Genomic DNA, 21658 nt, shown 5'->3' with positions numbered 1-21658 from the left:
TGGCGAAATAACTATTTTTTTGCACACTCGAGTCACGTAAACGATTTATTTATTTACTTATTTATTTATTTATTTATTTATTTATTTATTTATTTATTTATTTATTATTCAATACTGCGGACACCCTGTACGCCCAAGTAGGAGAGGAAAATACTTACAGGGGAAAAGCAAAGCAAGTACGATAGTACCGAACAATATAGATGCCACAAAATAAACAATGCAAAAACACAATCGAAAATGGGGTTACAGTGCAGCTACTAAGCCAGCATTGACTAAGGCTGACTTTTCGAGGGCAGGATAACGATGTATATCTATATATTGTTCTGCAGTACTCAATAAACTCTAGCCACTGGCGAAAAAAAAGGAATTATTTCGTTATTCCGTCCTGTCTTAGATTTCAAAAGTAGCCGAAAGGTATCCAATAAGCCAAAGTCAATTTTTTACGGCCAAGAAGTCCCAAAATCATCCAATTTAGCGCAAATTAGCCAAACCTGGCAACTTTGCCCATCGATTCCCTATACACGCCATGCAGTTTACTAATCTATCTTAGAAACTCTATGATTCGCGCCACTCCCACCATTTCCTTCGTGAGCGAGCTCCACTCATGATCTCCAATCTAGAGAAGAGTCCTGCGTCGCGAGAGTGTGACGTTCGCAGGCGTCAACCAACCACAGGGCTGCACCGCATAGTTTCGGAATCGTGGAAACCAGATAGGAGGAAGAACGAAAACGACGCCTCATATGCTTGGAGCTGCTGCGTAAAAGTAAAAATGCAATAAGAAAGAGGGGGGGAAGTGTTTGGCACGAAGGAGGGTGTTTCGCCCTCAGCGAGTGTGACGCATTGGCGAGAGCGTAACGACAAAAAGGTGAGGGCGTCTCTGAAGCAGAGAGGGGGAGGAGGTTGTCGCGGCACGTGAGAACTCCCCTCCCGCGGCCTTCGCGACTCGGTGGCGCTGGATGTTGCAACCGAGCTGAGTTGTCCGGCGCCTTCCCTTGGCACCCGCGCCACAGTCTTGTTTGGGGTCTTACACGTCTCGCTTTGTTTCTGTGCTCAGCATCACAGGTTTGCCGTTCCGTAGCCTTTTGAGGTGCCCCAAATAGGATCAGGGCTCGACAGAGTCAGCCTATTAGCGCCTGCGTCATGGCGTCCTCCAGGATCCTGGTACCTGTGGTAAGTGCACCGTACATCGCTTTCTCTTCCGCGAACTTTGACAACAAATTGTAAAAGCTTTTATGCGGCTAATTCGTCACCCAGAAGAAAGCATTGTTTCGTTTTCAGCGTTGTTTCTTTTCAAGCTTTGTTTACAAATTCGAGAGTGCTTGCCTCAACATCGCGGAAGCATTAGCCTATACATGCGAAACTTTATTTCGTGCCAGGGTGTAGCAAGCAGTGTTTGTAGTGAGGCGATGAGTTGTCGATGCGCCGCGTGATTCAAGTGTTCATATCCACTGGGATTTGCACCGGCATTTCTTCCCGCAGGTGCTCCTCGTCGCATCGTGCGGGTTTGCCGTCGGACAGCAGGTGAGCTTTTTTGCTACTTGGTGCAGTCGCTCAGGCCCTCTTCGTTTGAGTGGAAGTTAATGTCAGGGCCACTTTCTTTTTATTCGTGGCCGCGTGGATTTTTAATTATTTCCATTTTTATTATTTTTTGCAGGGTCAGCGGAACGCAGCGGCGCCGTTCTCAGTTGGTGGTGAGTCGCCTAGTCACCTTATTACTAGAGGAACTTATTAAAGCGAATTAAAAACGCCCCACCCCTTGAAATTACTCCGTTCGGCGACAGTCTACAAACATGATTTCCGATAAATACTTGAATGAAAAAAGGGCGCCACTGTCTGTGTGAATAGGCTGAAGAGCGCTACATCCACAACGGAAATAAGGGCATTGCAAACTGTGTATTGGCTTGACTAGCGTCTGACCGATGACGTGGGTTATCCGGATTCGAAAACATAGGCCGACCGCGATTCAGGTTCTCATATGCATATATTCAACAATTTGAACTGAGACGCAAAGTTTGCATGCCCACAATCCCAGTCGTTAAAATATTCGTCAACGCTTTCTCTTTTTAATTTCACAGAGAAATCAGGCGCTATGCACCCCACGATCTGCTATATATTCTTCCGCACGTTGCGTTCTTCTGTGTTTCAATACATTTCGCGCCAGTTAAGGCATTTTTTTAGCTCTGCTCGAGAAGTCAACTTTCTGCTTGTAAGTCTCTGTTTTCAATCCACCAGAAGCCAAATCGAAATATCAAGTTAATTTTCGCGCAATTTCTTGGTGGCAAATGATTTCAGCAGAACTTTTTCATGTTCGTAACTGTTTGAAACGCTATGCCTTGTGCAAGGGCAAATTTGTAGTACAAGGGCTAAAAGTTCCTTCTTTTTAAAATCCTTGTTATGAAGAAGTAAACCAACTCTGGTCTCACTTTTCCGCACATACCGGACGGTTGTATTTAACCACATCAGAGCTGTCCAGGCGTCACAATTCCCAACTTAATATTTCATAAATGTAACAAACATTTTCTAGCTTACAGGATGTTTCTCTTCTTGTGTATCAAGGGAGCAAGACTGGGATGCTCCTGAAACTGATTACCGTCCAGTAGCGGCTCTGTCAGATTATTTGACACAATTTGTGCTTTTAAAAGCCGTGAAAGATTGCGTGCAGGTGAATTTCGCGGCAAGAATATTATTGATTTAACATCATGGTTAAAGTGAAATTGTTGAACTAAAATAAGCTAATAAACATTTTAATTCTTGGTTTTAAGGTGCAAAGTTATACTGCGGAATTGAAGGGCGCCAAAATCGAAGCAGAGCTATATCTTTAAAATCTCAAAATCTGCATTTATGTTCATGATAAGAGAACGTTAAAATAAGCTTATAAAAACACGTTGATTGTTATATTGCCTTTCCAGTGTTGTTCATTGATCAGATGGCGCCACTTGAATATCTAACACCGAAAACACTTATTCACTTTACGTGTTTTATGACGTGTAAGATGTTGACATTGTCTCCGTGACGACACCACCTTCACCAACGTCATTTATAGAATGTGCAACGTGGGCGAGCCAACCTAAGGAGCGTTCGAAGGCGATCCTCGTTATTGATTAGGCAATTTATATATATGTGGTCAGTTCCGGCGTTCATGCTCTCAGTTTTGCAACACCTTCGTTTTCCCTGAAACCGAGTGTAAAAAGGGTATTAGTTCATTTTATTTAATCGGTCGTCTTGTGTTTGGACTCTGTTACGTAAATAATGCCTGCTTTGCAGTGAAAAATCTACCTGCATAAACCGCACCGGTGTATCTTTAACTGCTTTTAAAACAATGTGTATCGAAGAGATTGAAATACTGGATGTATGCCTTTCCATCACACCTTGGAAACTTAAGGAGGCGCAAAATGTTTATTTGCCGTTGCAACAATAGATCGCTGCTCATGCCTATTGTGTCTATGAGTGACTAGTAATGCCTCTGATTTTCTTTTAAATATGAGCGTTTTCGCGGCATTAGCTCGTAACTCATGATACTCTCTTGTCGCTCACGAACATTCCGGCAGGGCCATTAGGCGTGCATTACGTGCACTCTATTGCTCCCACTAGCAAATCTTGTTCGTGATAAGTGAACATGATTTGCACTGCCACTTGGAACTGTGAAATCGCTGAAACCAACTTCACAGCAAGTTTATTTAGGCGCGCGTTAACTGTTGGCCATTAGTTCCACAATGCTCAGCAGAACTTTCTTTAATTATAATTAACTATAGTTTATTACTCTCTTTAGGTTAAACAGTCTATCGAGCTGCTAAGGTACTTTTCAGACCATGAAAAATAACTTCATTTGTTCTTCTCATCGCCTTAAAGCACCGATCACATTTATGAATCCCTTCTTGTTTGCGCCATCTGTAGAAATTGCCCACAATTACAACTACTATTCTAAAGCGTTTTTTGTGCTTATCTCTATCCGCAAACTTTAGTGCTATTTGCTTCTTTTTTTTTTGGCGTTGGGGTATGGAAAAAATTGTACCTAATCTTTGCCTCCTGTGTTTACGTGCATAAAACTGAGCTCGGCGTACATTGTCAATTCTTTTCTCGATTAACATTATCTAAAAAATTAAGTTCGATTCATCTAATATGAGTGTATAGAATCTGAGCCGTTTAAGGCCAACCACAGCGATATGGCCCGGTGACTGATGGTTCTCGGTATCTGTGGGCTGAAACGCTTGAGAAAATGGGCCTTTGGTCCAACCTCCAATCAAACTGCATTAGCCATAGTGCTTTTTGGTCAAGCTGCCCTTGAACCATTAAAATCTATCATTGTCATCATCATTGTCCGCCCATACCACAACGTGGGCACTGGCACCCTTTGCCTATCTATGCTCTGGCGCCAGTGACCAAGCCCATTCAGGCTGTCAAAACGTTTCGAAACATTCGGCAAACCAGTCACTGTGTCTTCGCTTGGTCTGACACGTCGCAGGAAGCGTCAGTTCAGCGCCGCAGGGTTCGTCGGGTGGCCTGGGCCAGGAGCATTTCCAGGTAGCGCCTGACCTGAAGCAGGCGCTATCGCTGCGGGTGCCGCAAGAGTTCCTGCGCGAACACCTGGGAGACTACCGCTTCCAGAACCCCAACATCTTCCTCAAGGCCCTGCTGCACCCGACCTACAAGACACGCGACCGCAAGGACCGCCATGACTCGTTCGAGCCACTCGACTACGTCGGTTCGTTTGTCATGGATTACATCGTGTCCAGGTCAGCACATCGTGGGGGAATTTGTACGAGCGAGTTGTAAGCAGTTCGTAATTGCCTGCCTGCGCGTGTCTTTAGAGGGGCATCAGAAACTTGAGCAAAGAGGGAGAGAAGTTAGAGGAGGAGCAGGAGGAGGAGGAAAACTTTATTTGAGGCCAAGGGCCTCTTTAAAGCGACCTCTTTCACTGCCAAGGCCTGCGAGTTATTGATGATGATCATCCATTTTTATCGCGCAAGGGCATCTATGGCCAAAGAGCGCCTTGGTACAAGGTATTTTTGACTACTCAAGGTGGAGTCAAAGATCCACTTTTCCAAGAATTTTTCTGTGAGTTATTAACAGAACCCGAATAAAGTCGAGCACTCCAGGAGGAAGGGGGAAAGGTAAATGAAATGAGGGGACTTAATGGCATAATCCCGTGACTACAGAGTGTGTTCTATATCTGCCCTGACCTCCAGACAGCTGGGAAGGTGAGCTTATCTCGCTACCCGGAATTGCTGAGCGGTAGAGGGATGCCTCGGTCTGCCCACCGACGTTTCGGCAGAAGGGCTCGTCTTTGTCTGAATAAGCTCTTTTGTCGAAAACAATGTCAGCAGATTTAGGCTTCTTCTCCTCCCGTCTTTTCCTGTTTTTGCTGCCAAGAACTCCATCCTACCCTGCTCTGTAAATACTTTCGAGCAGGGCATGCGATTCTCAGAGCAGATAACCGCTGTTCTACCAGAGCATCAATATGGATGATAAGGAAGCAGAAATGGGTTGGAGCTTCAAGAGATCTAGAATGAGGGGTGAGGATAGAATGATCACACGTAGAGACACCTATGGACCTCTAATAATAGTGGACCTATTATGAATTCATCATTGAGATGTATTTGCTTTCAGTTGGGACTAGTTCATGTAGTGATGATGATCAGAAATCTCTTAGTACCGTTTTCGTATCCTCGATGCGGCTGCAATGCCACAACTTATCCCGTCATCTCTGTCATGCAATTCTCGTTCCATGCTAGAAATCTTTAGTAACTTTTTCGCTCGTTAAGTTACGCCACGTACCCGGTCCAGTCTTTGGCAACAGCGCCGCGACATGCGAACAAGCCTTGCAGAGTTACATATCAGCCTGCAGAGTTTTATCGATATTTGAGAGAAAATTGCTTTTGCAATGCGTGACACCATTGATACTCACCAGTGGCGGTATTAAGTCATCTTAAGATGGTCGTCGGTGTTTTCTCCAAGGTCTTTAGCCAAAAGCTACGCGAACGCCAGGGACCCTCGTCTCTAGTCTAACTCGAGCCTACCGCTCTTGAATTTGTCGCTATTTTGTCGCCCAGGTCTTTATTAAATAGGTCTTCGTGAGGTGAATCTTTAGTGAAGATATTTGTTGTGCATTGATAAAGACAGCATGCCAAATGAAAACGGCACGGCTCATGGCGCTGCCCCCACAAATTTGGCGTAATTACTGCGCAGTTCGATTAGGCCGTTAAACAAAGCAAAAAAAGAGAAAAAAGCACTGCTAGCCAGCTCATACTGACAGAGGCCGATAGTCCCGCACGACACTATTCGGAGGTCGATTTCACGCAGGACGCTATATTGATATGGTTTGCAATTTTTTATTGCAGCTTTCAAACGAACGAACTAAATTTTGCAAAATAAAGAAGGACTATTTGACAGCGGGGATTGTGAATCTTGAAAGCTCCTCTTCGATCCAGCGGTCATTTTACAGGCGCGAGCACTACAAAAAGGAGCACGGATTTCGAGCTCAAGAAATGATTGTTTTTGCGTCTGCATCGAGCTTTAAAATACAGTGAAAGGATGAAGTAAGCGGATCTCTAGAGGAAAACTGGTTTAAAAAATTAACAGAAAATATGCGTCTCACACATTCCTGCGTAGTATCTACTCTATGCATGTTAATAATTTGCTTTCGTTTACTTTGCTTCGAACCAGAAGTACCTAGTACGTTACGAGTACGGTTCAAGTAGGTGATTTACATAAACAGCTTTCCTGGACGCATAGAGTTTCTTACTATTAACTAGAGGGAAAGCTGGCGGCTCTGCACCTCAGCCACTATGGGCGCTCAAAGCGGCATGGGCCGGTGCTGGACAGTACTTGCCGGTACTTGGTGCTGGACAGTCGGTTTTTTCGGGGACACAGAGTGGCGTTACTGAGATGGCCCATTCCGTTCACGGCGCGCCCCGCGCGCAGACAACTTTGGCGTGAACATAGTGCCCAAAAGCCATAGTAGCGAAAATGCAACAGCATAAGACGCCAATAAAAGGTTTCTGTTTTCCAAAGTGCCCTTAAAAAACCTCTTAAAATGTTCTAGCAACAACATTTTTTTTAAACTTATTTCTTTTTAAAACCGCGCCTGTTAAGCACTTCTTTGTGGAGAATAAAACTTGTATGTATGTATGTATGTATGTATGTATGTATGTATGTATGTATGTATGTATGTATGTATGTATGTATGTATGTATGTATGTATGTATGTATGTATGTATGTATGTATGTATGTATGTATGTATGTATGTATGTATGTATGTATGTATGTATGTATGTATGCATGTATGTATGTATGTATGTATGTATGTATGTATGTATGTATGTATGTATGTATGTATGTATGTATGTATGTATGTAAATATTATTTTGTGGGGTACAATATTTGGCCTATAGGAGAGCAAGGCATCTCTAATTTCGGGCCAACTTTATATTTACATGCTTTCCTGCTCATTTGTTGCAATTTATAGACAGGGTATTGAATGTTAGGTCATTCTTGAATGCTGAACAGCGTTTATTTTTTCCTTCTTTTTTGGCCAAAAGTTGTTGCGCATTCGGTAGCTGTCCGCCCCATGGTGCTTAGAGCGCCCATGTTGGTACAGGTGGTCTCGAGAAAGCTCGATACCAACACCCATAGACGGGGCGCCAGCTTTACCTCTAGGTAAAAGTAAGGAACTCAATGCCTAGACGTCACCAGGTAGCGCCATCTGCCGGTCACCAACAGCGAACACCACGTAATTCATTAAGGATAATTGTGAGTGTGTCCTCTGTACGCAGGTACGTGCTGATGAACGCTCGAAATAAGTCCCAGCACCATATGGCGGAGGCGAAGGCGTCGGTTCTTCGGCAGGACTCGCTCGCCTACTTCGCCGTCAAGAACAACTTCCACAAGTACGTCTTCGTCGACCGTCCCGTCGAGAAGGCTTCGCTCAGGGAATTCGCCGAGGGACTCCGCAACGTCCAGGTACGGTGACGACCATATAGGCCTCAGTGTAGTACGACACGCCGTAACGACCCAGCATGCACAAAACAAGCTTTAAATTTAGCTCTGTAGTTCCAATAACGTTGGGAAGTTTTGGTAAAGCAGTTCGTTTTTGTTGTGAAGACGCTTTACTAGTGCTATGCATTCGACACTTGAAGCAAAGTCACCACTACGAGAAATAAATTGATTAATCTGCATGCATAGGAAGAACACGTCAGGCAGAAATACAACCCCTTTGAATGAAGCGTGTTTCTAGAAATTCGCCTAGAAAGAAACACTCTCCGACTATTTCACGTTCATTAAAAGGCAAACTTTCCTTCGGGGGATAGGAAGCGTGTATGACCACTCGTTTAGGGTGCTTGTTCTCATTGACTGTACAGTCAGCGAAGTCGAAGAAGAAAACGAATGCAGGTATCAGTTCTTCACTATACTCATGTAGATGAATCACCCACCATGGCGTATTTGTGTTTCAGTTTTCTGTGGTGATTTAGTATGAAGTGCACGTCTTCTGCATTTCAGGTTTTTTTAACGATGTTTCTCATTTTGTAAAAGTTTGATTCTTGGTACCGGCCATAAATTAATTTTGGCGGTTCCAGCCAAGTTAGCTTTCTTTTGTACTCTCGTGTCGTTTTAGAAGTTGCACCACAAAATGCTAAGTCTTCAAAACAGTGACGTCTTAAAAAGTACTGGCTGGAATCTTCTGCTGCGGAGACAAAGTAGAAGGCGTTAGGATGGTTGCTTTAAAGATCTGCCTACAAAAAATCCTGCAATTGTAGTAGTCAACAAAAGAAAAAGGCTGAAAGAGGAACTTGCACGGATGCACCAAAAACGAAAAAAAAAACGCAGAAGCCCAAATGCTCGCTTTATACCCGAGGCACTGACCCCATTTGCTGCCAGGATGTGTTGATAGCGGCAGTGCTGACACAGGCGTTGTTGCACCTTGGTCATGCTCTATTTTGTTGCGGCGTGACAAACTGAAGCCTTGAGGCTGAAGACCACTTCATCTCTCCATGCATTTCATAAGACATTCCTGTGCTTAAGCACTTCAGGGGATACCCCTACTAGTTGCGATCACGTATGTAAAAAATAGCTTGACAAAGAAAAGATGTCATGGGCTGTCGCTAAAGTATTCCTCCCATTATAATGTTGGTGCGTGTGAATTCTTGTAATAGCCTTGTAAAAAGCAGGCTCTCAGAATCCCGCATTCTTTCATCAGAAACCCAACGGCAGCTTTTGTAATAAAACCAGAAAGTACGCATGTCAAACTAATTAATGGCTTGTTCTGTTGATTTTGTGCTGACCTTTCACAGCTATAAGAAGTAATGCTTGTTAGGGTTTTCCATGCGGAGGCGATGCTCTCAAATTACATGTAAATGTGACAAAGCATGGCATGCAGTTATTTGTAGCTCGCACATTATATACACTTCGTAAACTTCTCAGTATGCCCAGATTTTTGAAGAATCATTGGCTTATTTAAGAAATTAGCAGTATTTAAGAAGTGTTCGTCTTAATTTCACGCATGAACACCTTCTTCATTGTTAGAGAAAAGCAACAACTTCTCTCGGAAGTTGCACCAATTTCTGCAATTAGTGCACTCTGTTATGATGATAGTACCCACAAATTACTCTCTGATACGTTCCAGCACTGATTCGTTGTTCGTTGCGCCCATGTCGATTCTAGTGCCCTCATACCTTGTCTTTCGCTTTCCTGATCACTGCCCACAGGCTCTAGGAGACCTGAAGTACGCCAAGAAGAAGCGCAGCTTCGTATACAAGTTCTTCAAGTCCGTCATGGGCGCCATCTTCGTAGACAGCGGCTACAGCTCCGACGTGGTCGAACCAATCCTCCTTAAGATGATCAAGCGTGACCTGGACCTACTGCTGTAGTTGCACGATCCAAGCGACAGGCACCGCGCTCTGCGAAGCTCGCACCCTCCTATTTACATTTAAAAACATTCTTCATCTCATACAATCAAGTCTAACCCTATTACTCTTGCAAAATGGACTTTTATTTTAATTATATATGGGCGCGAATTATGAGCAAGGTTCTGATAAAGTGGATGCAGGTGCACACCAGTTTTACTTGCTTTGTAGTTATGGATGGGAAGGGTCTTCGGGTAGACCCAAGAAAAAAAAAAAGAAATGTGTAGTTGATCTGCTTTAGGAGGCTTTGTGCTACACCCATGCGCTGGGATCTCCACGCCCAACGAATACATCGCTCGCAAACAGGAGCAGGTTGAAAATTAAGCATCTTCCCAATGGGCATTTAAACTCCCCTGGACGTCCCAAGGACATCCTAAACGTCCAGAGGACGTCCAAGGCAGTTTTAGTGCCCAATGGGTTGTTAAGCTGAACGAAGAGCTCGAAAGCTCGCCAACAATAATAACAACATTCCTCCGTAGAGTATGATTAGTAACAAAATTCTATAGTGGTCCTATGTCTGCCGCGGCGGCTTAACACTATGGCTTTCAGATGCTGAACACGAGTTCTTGGGATGAATCCCGGCCGCGGCAGCCGAATCACGATCGGAGCGGAATGCCAAAACGGCTGTGTACTGAGATTTCTATGCGCTTTAAAGAATCACAGGTAGCCAAAACCAATTCGGAGCCATTTGCTAAGGCGCTCGTCATAGATCACATGTGTTTGTTAAAACAATATGGGCTCCTGTAAAATTGGATTTTACATCTTGTGTTTTGTCCACCAATTGAACACGACTGGTCGCGACGCCGTGTTTAGTGAATATGCACAGAACAGGCTCATTGCAACTTCTTTGACTTGTGTCACTTAACGGACTTTTTCATCGCATCTCCTTGAAAAATTGACTAAAGTATTCAAAGCAAGATCCGCTATTAGATTACGAGCAGTGATGGCTATATTTTCATGATAGTAATCAGTGCTCGCATAATTTCACCAAGAACCCATGAACCTCCATTTATATCTGGTTTCATGAGGATTTTGTGGAGGCTGGTCTATCCGTGGCCGCGACGCTTAAAGCACAGCTAGTGCGAAGTCTCAGATTAGACATAGAGTCGACATACCGAACTTCTACATTGCGTGGCAGGTTATTAGCAGTCCTTGAATCATCTATACTAGACAAGTGCTTCTATTAGTTTCTGTTGCTTCAGCTTGGTAGCCCCATTATCAAATTAACAGAAGATATGTCCTCACATTTATTAAAGGATCACCGAGGGACAAATTAGGCTGCGTCGCTGCATTCAATACTATCCACATTTTCACATGTAGCTGTGGGACAGCGTTGCGTACCATTTTGCGTAGAAGCTTTGTACAAGACGTCGATTGTCGACATAAGTGTACTTAAGAGTGCATTATTGAGCAAACGAGGGCCTTGAATTAATGCCGCAGCCCACTTTAAACAAAGCCTTTTTCACAAATCTTCAATGCTCGCCCAACATCGGTCATACCATCGTCTCCGTGTGCGCAAGTCGCTGCGTGGTTCTGTTTGAGGAACTCGCCGTCGAGCTGCTGGCGTCTCGACCTTACTGGTGTTCCTCCAAAGGACCTCCCTTTGCCCTCTCCTTCTCTCTCGCTACGCGATGTATAACCTGCCGATGATACTCCTTGAAATAAAGTGATTCTGAATTTTGTTTTTGACTACGGTTTTTTTTTTCATGTGTGAAAACGAATAAGTTGTGTCGAGTGGCAGCGCACCTGATGATGGCGAACGCACAGTTTAACGATTAATTGTTGCTTATCTATATGAATGCCAGTCTTCTTTTTTTTTTTCTTCAGCAACAGCATTAGGCTGACGGAGCATAACAGGATGCTGCGGTGAAGCCATGCTAGACCGCAGTTTCGGGAGAATATTTCTTTTTAACGCAATTTCTAATGCAAATCGATGAATGAATTAAGTTTATGTTAGATTGTGGTTGCTGCTTGCTAGTTGTACTGCTAAATACTGCCTGCCACGGCCGAAAGGTAGCGAGGATGCGTCTTTATTTTCTACTGCTGCTTTTTCGTAGAAGTCCTCTTTGATACAAAAGAATGTGTTTGGATGGAAATAAATGCCTAACACATCAATGTCTTAAACCGTGGCTTCAGCCACGCGTTTTCTGAACGGTGCCTCGTGAATTGACCACACAAGATAGCAGTTCGAGATGGTGACCACACGTTGGCACAGCGGGTAAGGCGTTCTGCTACTAAGCTCAAGGAAGCGGGTTTCGAATACCCGCCGAGGCCGCCGCATGTCGAAAGGGGCGCAATGCAAAAATGCGCGTGTGCTATGCGATGCAAGTGCATGTTATAGAGACATCAAAAACAAAAATAGGTTGGCTTGTATTCTTAGATACAAGCGCGTTATAATGACAAATAGGCTACTTTCATTGAAAACTAAGATTTTACAAGGTCTAAAAGCGGGAAAAAAAGAAATGTTTCATCGAAACAGGACGCTTTCAGTGGTAAATACATCAATATATTTCCTGGCGCAGATCTCTGAAGCTTGCCTATGCAACCATTTACTCTCAAACGGTGACCACTGAGTTCTTTTCGGTACTGACGTCACGAGTTCGAGACGAAAAGCAGAAGAAAATTGTTCCATTTTTAAACCAAATTTTTCAGAGACAAAGCCGAACAGTCGATTTTTACTAAGAACAAATATTAATTGGTGTTTCCCTCATAAAAATGAATCTTAAGTCTTCCAAACCAACGACCTCATAGCATAATATAGTTTCGGGATTTTCGACCACACAAGTTTCCCGGCATTTCCCAGAACAGCGAATCGTACCAGCCGTTACAAGAACGAAGTGTTCCGATGCGGAAGGGAAGAACCAATTTTAATGGCCGCCGTCTTGAATTTGAGAAACCAAAACTATGTCGCCGTTTCGTCTCCTGACGTCATATTGGGGGGGGGGGGGGGGGGGGAGAATGGGAGGGCACAGCCAAGTTTAATGGTCACCAGCTTGGATTCGAGAAAAAGAAACTATGCCACCATTTCGTCCTCTGACGGGTTTGTGGGGGTTTAACGTCTCAAAGCGACTCAGGCTATGAGGGACGCCGTAGTGAAGGGCCCCGGAAAATTCGACCACCTGGGGTTCATTAACGTTCACTGACATCGCGCTGCACACAGGCCTCTAGAATTTCGCCTCCATCGAAATTCACCGCCGTGGCCGGAGTCGAACCCGCGTCTTTCGGGTCAGTAGCCGATTACCGTAACCACTCAGCCACCGCGGCAGGTTTATTTAATTCCCTGACGTCACACTCACATAGTTCCACCATACTGGACCATGACGTCATCATTGGCGCGCGTTAGATGGTTCTTTCTACAATGCTATTGTATATGGCGCTAGAAGTCTCAATGCGAGGTGTGCTGCTTTCTGGTTGATGCCACAGATGGCGCTGTGACCTCAGGGTGGTAGCAGACCCCATGAAATCACCAAACGTGATGAGTAGTTGCTGCCACAGATGGCGCTGCGATCTCAGGGTGGTAACAGACCCCACAAAATCTCGAAACCTGAGGAGTAGGAGCTAACGCTCTTAAAAATGCCAGCGAACAGTGCTAGAAAACACTAGTCATTGGGCTACTCCCGGTCAAAATGATTCGGCACATGCGACAACCACTTCTTTTTTACATCAGAAAACTAGCGAATTTTTTTTAATGGTATAAGGACGACAGTTGGTTGCAAGACGGCCTTGGCAAGAACGGAAGACTTCGTAAGTACCTGGAAATACCCACGCCGTCAGTGGCGCCATTATTACACAGAATGCAAATGGAAGCATAAAGTCACAACCGTATCACTCCAGAACATCTTGAGTGGCCCTAATGGTAACATGGTTATTTGATAATTGATAATTGATAATTGGTTTTTTGGGGAAAGGAAATGGCGCAGTATCTGTCTCATATAACTTTGGACACCTGAACCGCGCCGTAAGGGAAGGTATAAAGGAGGGAGTGAAAGAAGAAAGGAAGAATAGGTGCCGTAGTGGAGGGCTCCGGAATAATTTCGACCACCTGGGGATCTTTAACGTGCACTGACATCGCACAGCACACGGGCGCCTTAGCGTTTTTCCTCCATAAAAACGCAGCCGCCGCGGTCGGTTTCGAACCCGGGAACTCCGGATCAGTAGTCGAGCGCCCTAACCACTGAGCCACCGCGGCGGGGCTGGTTATTTCCTCAAATTAGATTCTGTGGTGACCTCGCAAACTGTGAGAGGGATTTGTAATTGGGCTAAAGGGAACTAAAATATAATAGCGAAGTACTACATATTCAGCGTGGACATCAGTGAAAAGACAGATTAGCTTCTTCTACACGGGCATGCCGAGGTGCGCATACTTGATTCAGATAACAGATGGCCCATAACTTATCTTCTAAGTTAATGCTAGAGATGCGATACCGCAAAACACTGAGAACACTTGATAAGGACGCCGTCGACACGGTAATAAGGGCTGATGAGTAAAACAGCCAAAGATGGCTTGTTTTAACAAACCAGACAGTGACAGGATTTCCCGACGGTTATCATCGAGGTGGCCTTCGGAAAGTACTAAACACAAAAAATTTGATGTCATGGAAATATGCTTGTTTGAAAGGGAACTTTGTTTAGTCGCTACAGTAGGATGCAACCCAAGTCTGAAATGAAGCTTCACCCACACTCAAGACCACCGCATAGAATTCCACACCGACAAAAACGTGGTACCCTGTTAATGCTGTTATTGTTACCTAAACGAGCAGGTAATCACAAGGCTAGATTGGATGCCGCGGTGGCTGAGTGGTTACGGCGCTCGGCGGCTGGCCCGAAAGACGCGGGTTCGATCCCGGCCGCGGCGGTCGAATTTCGATGGAGGCGAAATTCTAGAGGCCCGTGTACTGTGCGAGGTCAGTGCACTTAAAGAACCCCAGGTGGTCGAAATTCCCGGAGCCCTTCACTACGGCGTCTCTCATAGCCTGAGTCGATTTGGGACGTTAAACCCCCCATGAACCAAACCAAACAAGGATAGATTATAATAAGCTCAAGAAATCTGATGCCTCGGATTTGGTTCATATTGACAAATATTGAGAAGGTGATTTTATTTACTCCTGGGATTGTTCATCGGAGGATTACAGGACGCCGACGACTATGGTCGGTTGATGCCAACTGCTGTCTTTTTCCTACCATAGGTCATGTGCCGACCTACATGGTTCTTTCGAACTAGCAAAGTGAAATGTTTCTCGACGAAAAGCGAGGAAATTATTCCGGAGCCCTCCACTACAGCGTCCCTCATAGCCTGAGTCGCTTTTTAGCTAAACCAAACGAAGCTGATGATAAACCGAAGTTCATGTGTACCAAGAGAGTGCCGTGTTTCGAATCACAAACAGATTACTCTCATTGAAAACGGAGCTTTTGTAAGCTGGAAAAGAGCACAAAACTGAGTACAGGTGTCGCCATCACCGACTACTTTTACAAATAGTGTTTATGCGTAGACGGTCCCATTTTAAAAACAGAAACGCGGATCTCGCAGGCTAGATATATCGCTATTCGCTTAAAAAGGTTGGCAACCGCCCTTTTCGGTAAGCGTGTCTGAGTTGAATCTATTGGTGGGCATACTTCAGTGCGGTAGCACTACTAGGCGCGTTTTTCGATTTCAGGCGTACGTGCGTCTCTGAGGCCTGCTTTGTGGCATGAGGCCCACCTGCCGGTTGTGGGCATCCTGCCAGGTGCGTACGCCTGTCAGGCGGGAGGGGTACACTTATCTGAAGGCCTTCCACGTAGATGCCTTCACGGTAAAGGCCGTTATAAAGGACATTTAGGTCAAATGCCTTTACGCCAAATACATTTATTGTAGAGGCCTTTAGGTAGAAGGCATTTATCGTAAATTTCTTCTTGGTAAAAGTCAATATCGTAAAGGCCTTTAGGTCAAATACCCACCGTAACGGGATACAGCACGATATTCCGCGCTTAGCCATGCTAAAACGTCAACAATATTTTAAACTAATTTATTCGGTGATAAATGCGTCTTTTGCTTCGGGACAAGCGTCAGCGTAGAGATAAAGACAGAAAATTGAGTTTTTTAATAAATAAAAATTCGATTAAGCTGTCCTGAATGTCCATTTAACGCCTCAATGTGGAGGCGACGGCTGCGGACGACACTATAGGCCCGTCGTTTCCCCATTGTCTCAACTGAAACTGGACTTCCCATTGCATTTTTAGCTGGAGTGCAAATGTAGATAGTATAAATGTTGTGCTTTAACTACTTGCAGTTTATACCAATGCTTTGCAAAGCATAAACAGGCGACTGCGTGTTTGTTCTAAAGGCGATGCAGGATTCTATACGCTAGTGAAACGGTGATGACATAATTGCCGCATTTTTCGGAGCGAGGGAACGTGCCCTGTAGCCTAAGCTACGCCCATCAATATTATTCCATTCGGCTAATTTTCTCTTTTTCAGAGAATTTTAGGAGTAGAATTTGGCGAAAAGGGAGTTTTTTGTGAAGTTTCGAAAAATGTTAAGGACAGAAAGTGTCTCACTTTACCCAAATTTTCAAATTTTTCAATGCTGCCTACCGAGCAATTCTGGACTGGCATTTTTCAATGAGAAACGAATTATGAACACAATTTTGTGGTATATTGTAAGATTTAAATATTAAAACCAGTGCTTTCGCAGACCTCCCATCATAATTGGTTTTTGGGGGAAAGGAAATGGCGCAGTATCTGTCTCATATATCGTTGGACACCTGAACCGCGCCGTAAGGGAAGGGATAAAGGAGGGAGTGAAAGAAGAAAGGAAGAAGAGGTGCCGTAGTGGAGGGCTCCGGAATAATTTCGACCACCTGGGGATCTTTAACGTGCACTGACATCGCACAGAACACGGGCGCCTTAGCGTTTTTCCTCCATAAAAACGCAGCCGCCGCGGTCGGGTTCGAACCCGGGAGCTACGGATCAGTAGTCGAGCGCCCTAACCACTGAGCCACCGCGGCGGGGCCCTCCCATCAGCAGGCTTGCATTTTTTCTTCCTATTAACGTTTTTGTTAACGTCCAAACTTTACCTGTTGGTTTCCTATGGCATCCTTAACTGCTTGATGCCAGCGACTGAAAACTACGAAAAGTACGAGAACACTAGAACAAGAAAAACACACGACAACGTTGTCCAGTGTTCTTCTCCTTGTGTTCTTGTATTTTCGCTGATGAAGTTATGCCTGATATTTCCTCGCTTATGGTACGCACTTCTTCCAAGCGCCAACTCGTTTAGTCTTCTTTTCAGAAGAATATACAGTCACACCGGTCGGCTTAAAACTGGGTGTGCTTCATCTTCTGTGTCTAGGAACACCGAACGCTGCTTAACAAGTCTAAGAGACGACACGACGGAACAAGCGCTGTAATGTTGGGTCTTGTCTTCTTCCTGTGAACTTGAGCTCGGTTTTCTTACAGAAAATGCGGCACTGAGCTCAGATCTCCGCGCTCGTACATTCTGTGACACCTGAAATACACCTGCAGGCTCCAAGCAGGTGTGGCAAAATCATTTCATAGTAACCTACTCGTTCCTATCTCAGAAGCAAAACACCACCAGAGGTGCATCTAATACGCACTAAGGGCGTGTAATCAGTTAACACACAAACAATATCTCGCATTTCCAGCCAGGCCGTGAGTTCGTAATTTTTAGTATCGTTAGCTGAAAAGACAAAAGTGTACGTGGTGCTATGAAGATGAACTGCTGTACGGATAGTGTTCAGAGCTGGCACGGAACTGCTAATAGGAAAGCGAAATATATTTAAAGGAGAACGTGTACAATGCACTGCAAGCAGGCATGTACAAAGAGGTTTGGTTTGGTCTGGTTTGGATTATGAGATTTTACGTCCCATAGAGACTCGGGCTATGAGGGACGCCGTAGTGGAGGGCTTCGGATAAATTCCATCTCCTAGGGTTCTTTAACGTGCACTGCCATCACCCAGTACACGAGTCTCTAGCATTTCGTCTCCATCGAAATGCAGCCGCTGCGACCGTTACAATGAACCGGCCCCTGTCGCTGACGGTGCACCCCCCCCCCCCCCCCTCCTCTCAGCGAATGAAATAGAAAGGTTTGCTCGCCGGTCAGGTCCGATACGTACAATACACATGATGAGTTCTTCAGTCAATTGGCCTAAAAGGTGAAAGGCAGCCATCATGCTACGAAAATCGGTACTCAGGGTGATTAAAAATTCGATCCTCGCAATTTGGGAGCTTATTGTATCCCGGCCGAGGAAGAGATATTTGAAAAGGTCGTACTTGGGCCCGTAAATCGCGTTTTAATGTATTTCATGATAAAAAAAAATGATTTCACGGTGATAATCTATAAAGTTCTAACATCTCACGTAATTCCCGATCCATGTATAGGTATCCTTGCTCAAGGTAGGAGATGTATTAATTATACCACGAAAAGAAAAAAAAAGATACTGCGCGAGAGCAAGCAATGAAATAATGCTGCATAATCAAGGTTCAGGCGAATACGAATCACATGTCTACAATAGTAAGCTCGAACACGAACATGTATAGTTACTGCAATCACGAATAATTCGGTAAGTTCATTAAATCTTACAAGAGGTGACCTCGAGCTGCTTTTAAAAAACAAAGCAGTGCACGTGGTTGTTTCCAACTTTGAGTCACAAACGTCCAGAGGAACGCTCAGAGGCTTAAACGTCTAAAGCGTTAGATAAACAGTTTCTTGGCCGTAAGAAAGCGATATGGATGAGATGGGGGCTTGTGCCTTTTACCACGCGCTGGACGTCTATTCGTTCCAGCCTAGAACTGTCAGCTGACCCCCCCCCCCCCCCTTCCAGATTCAGGGAATTCGACGCCTCGTTTCCTCTCCTTTCTGGTATCACTCTCCAAAAACAAAAAGAAAAAAGGAAAGAAGGCGAAAAGAAAGCACGCGTTGTCATGTGGGGCTTAGACTTGTCGCGCCGTCTCAGATAACCAAGCGACGCGGTTCGTCTGCCCGCTCGGAAAGACGACGGCGAGGCGTCGCTCGTGAGAACGAACAGAGAAAAAAGGCTCGCCAGGCATCTCTCGGGTTGGCCCGAAAGAGACAGTTAAGGGCGCGACAGATTGCTGTCCCCGCCTGACTCATCCCGTCTCTTCTTTCTTGTTGGGTGCAGTACTTCGACATCGTGAACGCTTCCAGCGAAGAGACCCCATCCCCATCGGAGCGCTGTGATATGTTGTCGGCTTCTTGGGTGAGTCTATAGCTTTGGCTGCCTAGCTTTTCACGTGTATCTCGCACAATCTCGTATTATGCGAATCTCGTTTTGCTTTTTTTTTTAATTTTAGACCCTAATCTTAGTGATGCGCTCGTTTCTGCGTTCTTGTCGTTTAGCGCATGGAGAGCTTGGCCTGCTGCCTCCGTCATGCCGGAGGACTAGCCGGTCCTGCTGACATCGTCAAGGGCGAATGAGTAATGTTCTGTAAATGCATGTGCTCCCTTTTGCGCCTATCAAGAGCGGCTGTCGCTTTTTGTCACGCTGCTTAACTTAGTTTTATAAGACGTCATTTTCTTCAGCTATGTGCTCGCTCTGTGTGTGTGTGTGTGGGGGGGGGGGGGGGATGAGGGTTAAGTGGGTGGGGGTTGGAGATTTTATGTTTGTATTACAGTTTCTTCTTTCTCGGAAAGGGCGCCCCCTCGTTAGACCTCACGCCATTTTCCTTCCAGATTACTACGAAAGCTTTTCCGTCGCCAAAGAAAGGGAGGTTAAGCAAAACAAAAAAAGAAGGGAAAGATCATCATTGCGCAAAAACACACATGGACTTGCACTCTCTCTCACTCACACACACACACACTCACGCACAAAGTCAGCACAATTCTGTGCGGCAGTGCTGGAACCTCAAACTGTTGCAACGCTCTCACTCCGCACGCGCGCACTGCAGCAAATTTCCCACAGCCTTCAGCGTACTGCACGTAACATTCGAAATGCTATGCGTGATGCGCCCCGCCGAAGAGCAACACCCAAAGCGACTGCCGTCTGAGGCGTCGCCTCTGTGACGCCGGCTGCCACTGACTTCTCCACTTTTTTTTTTTCAACTCTGGTCACGTGACTCCAGATTCGGATGACGTCGTCGGCTCCGTGACAGGCTCGTGTATTGGACCGTGGCCTTGGCTCCAACGCGCATGCGCAACCCCGAAACGGCGCACGTGAAACTGGACCCATTTCGAAACTTTGTGTGCGGCAAACGAGGTTTGCGAAGTCTAGCCTGGAGAACGGCGTCATGGCAAAGCGGACCCTCTGTGGCTTTTTTCTGGTGAGTACGCATATTGCCACGCGTATTATTCACTTATCATTTCGGCATACACTCCTTAGCCGAGCCTGTGGCGCCGTCATATAACGCGCCCTAACGGTGAAAATCTTCCTAGCTACCCGCAAACTTAGTGTGAAGCGGCGTCATGAAACGCTTTACCTAACGGCGGCGTCCGCGTGGTTTCCAGTTTTTATATATCTTTGCAAAGACAGGATTTTAAGCTTCCTGTGTGGCCTGCGGGAATCCCCTCAGGCTTTGATGATTCCGTATGTAGTACAGTCTGGGAAAGCTACCTCACAGAAAGCAAAATTTTGTCGTAAAAACAACTGGTAGCTTAAACAATGGGAACTCTACGTGGGGTTTAACGTCCCGAAGCTTCACGTGGGAGGCGCTGTAGTGGAATGCGACGGATTCACTTTGACGACCTCGTGTTCTTCAACGTTTACTGACACCTCACAGCACAGGGGCGTTTTGAATCTTGCCTCTATCGAAATCGAGAGCGCACAGCGTCAGCATGTCATTGAAGGTCCCTGCAATAGTGGCTCGTACTCTGCAATGGTGAAGAGTAGTTTCTTTGATCGGCTCAAAATGACTGACACAAGCTCAACGCAGATTGCACTCGGCGGCCAATGGGAGTCTCCGGTTACACTGACACATCGTGTTTAAAAAAGCCGCTCAGGCCATGCGAGTCGCTGGAAAGAAACACAGCTCGGTTGATTGCATGTTTCTTGTTCGTTGAAGAGCTGTTTTAAAGATGCAGCCGCGCCAATTCGCACAGCATTGTTGTCTGTTCGTTATGCGGCAACCGATCAGCTACGACTGCAACTAGAGCTATATACGGAATGACGGACCACTAATCATCCCGGGAGCATAACCTCCTATATTCGTATTCCGAATTGGCTGCGTTTTCTCGGAGTATGCTTTCCCTAGCACTGATCTCTATGTTCTAAGCGAATTTAGCGTCCTTCGTAAGGCTAATAGGGGGCTTTTCTGGGCCAACTAGCGAACGCAGCAGACAATATTTCTGAAAACAGTAGGTGCGTAGCACGTCTGCTGCCATTTCCTTGCGGACAGATTTTGACACCAGTAATAATAATAATAATTGGTTTTTGTCGAAAGGAAAATGGCGCAGTATCTGTCTCATATATCTTTGGACACCTGAACCGCGCCTTAAGGGAAGGGATAAAGGAGGGAGTGAAAGAAGAAAGGAAGAAGGAGGTGCCGTAGTGGAGGGCTCCGGAATAATTTCGACCACCTGGGGATCTTTAACGTGCACTGACATCGCACAGCACACGAGCGCCTTAGCGTTTTTCCTCCATAAAAACGCAGCCGCCGCGGTCGGGCAGTAAAAATTATGTTTTTTCGCTCAATTTCTAGCGTCACGTGCATGTTCGAAATAGGAAACGATAATCCACGATTCCGAAGGGGTTAGTTTCGCAATCTTGGTATTTCAAAATTCGTTTTGATCTATTTTGGCGGTTCGTAA

General features: G+C 45.4%; 2 protein-coding genes across 3 annotated transcripts in view; both read left to right on the top strand.

Moving 5' to 3' along the window:
• Window positions 1-1434: 1434 nt before the first annotated feature.
• LOC144108382 (ribonuclease 3-like) lies at window positions 1435-11582 on the top strand (the record flags this gene model as incomplete). Its single annotated transcript, XM_077641630.1, has 5 exons — window positions 1435-1521; window positions 1655-1691; window positions 4463-4733; window positions 7774-7960; window positions 9703-11582. Coding segments are annotated over 5 exons (744 nt in total), but the record flags the coding sequence as incomplete, so codon positions are not given.
• Window positions 11583-18892: 7310 nt separating this feature from the next.
• Window positions 18893-21658, top strand: part of LOC144106542 (uncharacterized) — a 55550-nt gene continuing 52784 nt past the window's right edge. Inside the window, exons 1-3 of one of the 2 annotated variants that reach the window (XM_077639388.1) lie at window positions 18893-19115; window positions 19256-19333; window positions 19978-20175. In XM_077639388.1, the coding sequence (XP_077495514.1) occupies window positions 20143-20175 (33 nt within the window). In that variant the 5' untranslated portion in view covers window positions 18893-19115; window positions 19256-19333; window positions 19978-20142. The remainder of the gene's footprint in view (window positions 19116-19255; window positions 19334-19977; window positions 20176-21658) is intronic. The other variant, XM_077639389.1, reaches the window with a different exon arrangement.

Source organism: Amblyomma americanum, chromosome 10 (assembly GCF_052857255.1).
Source record: "Amblyomma americanum isolate KBUSLIRL-KWMA chromosome 10, ASM5285725v1, whole genome shotgun sequence".
In the NCBI taxonomy this organism is placed as follows: Eukaryota; Metazoa; Arthropoda; class Arachnida; order Ixodida; family Ixodidae; genus Amblyomma; species Amblyomma americanum.
The sequence above is the reverse complement of the archived record's forward strand: the minus strand, read 5'-3'. Positions and strand labels throughout refer to the sequence as shown.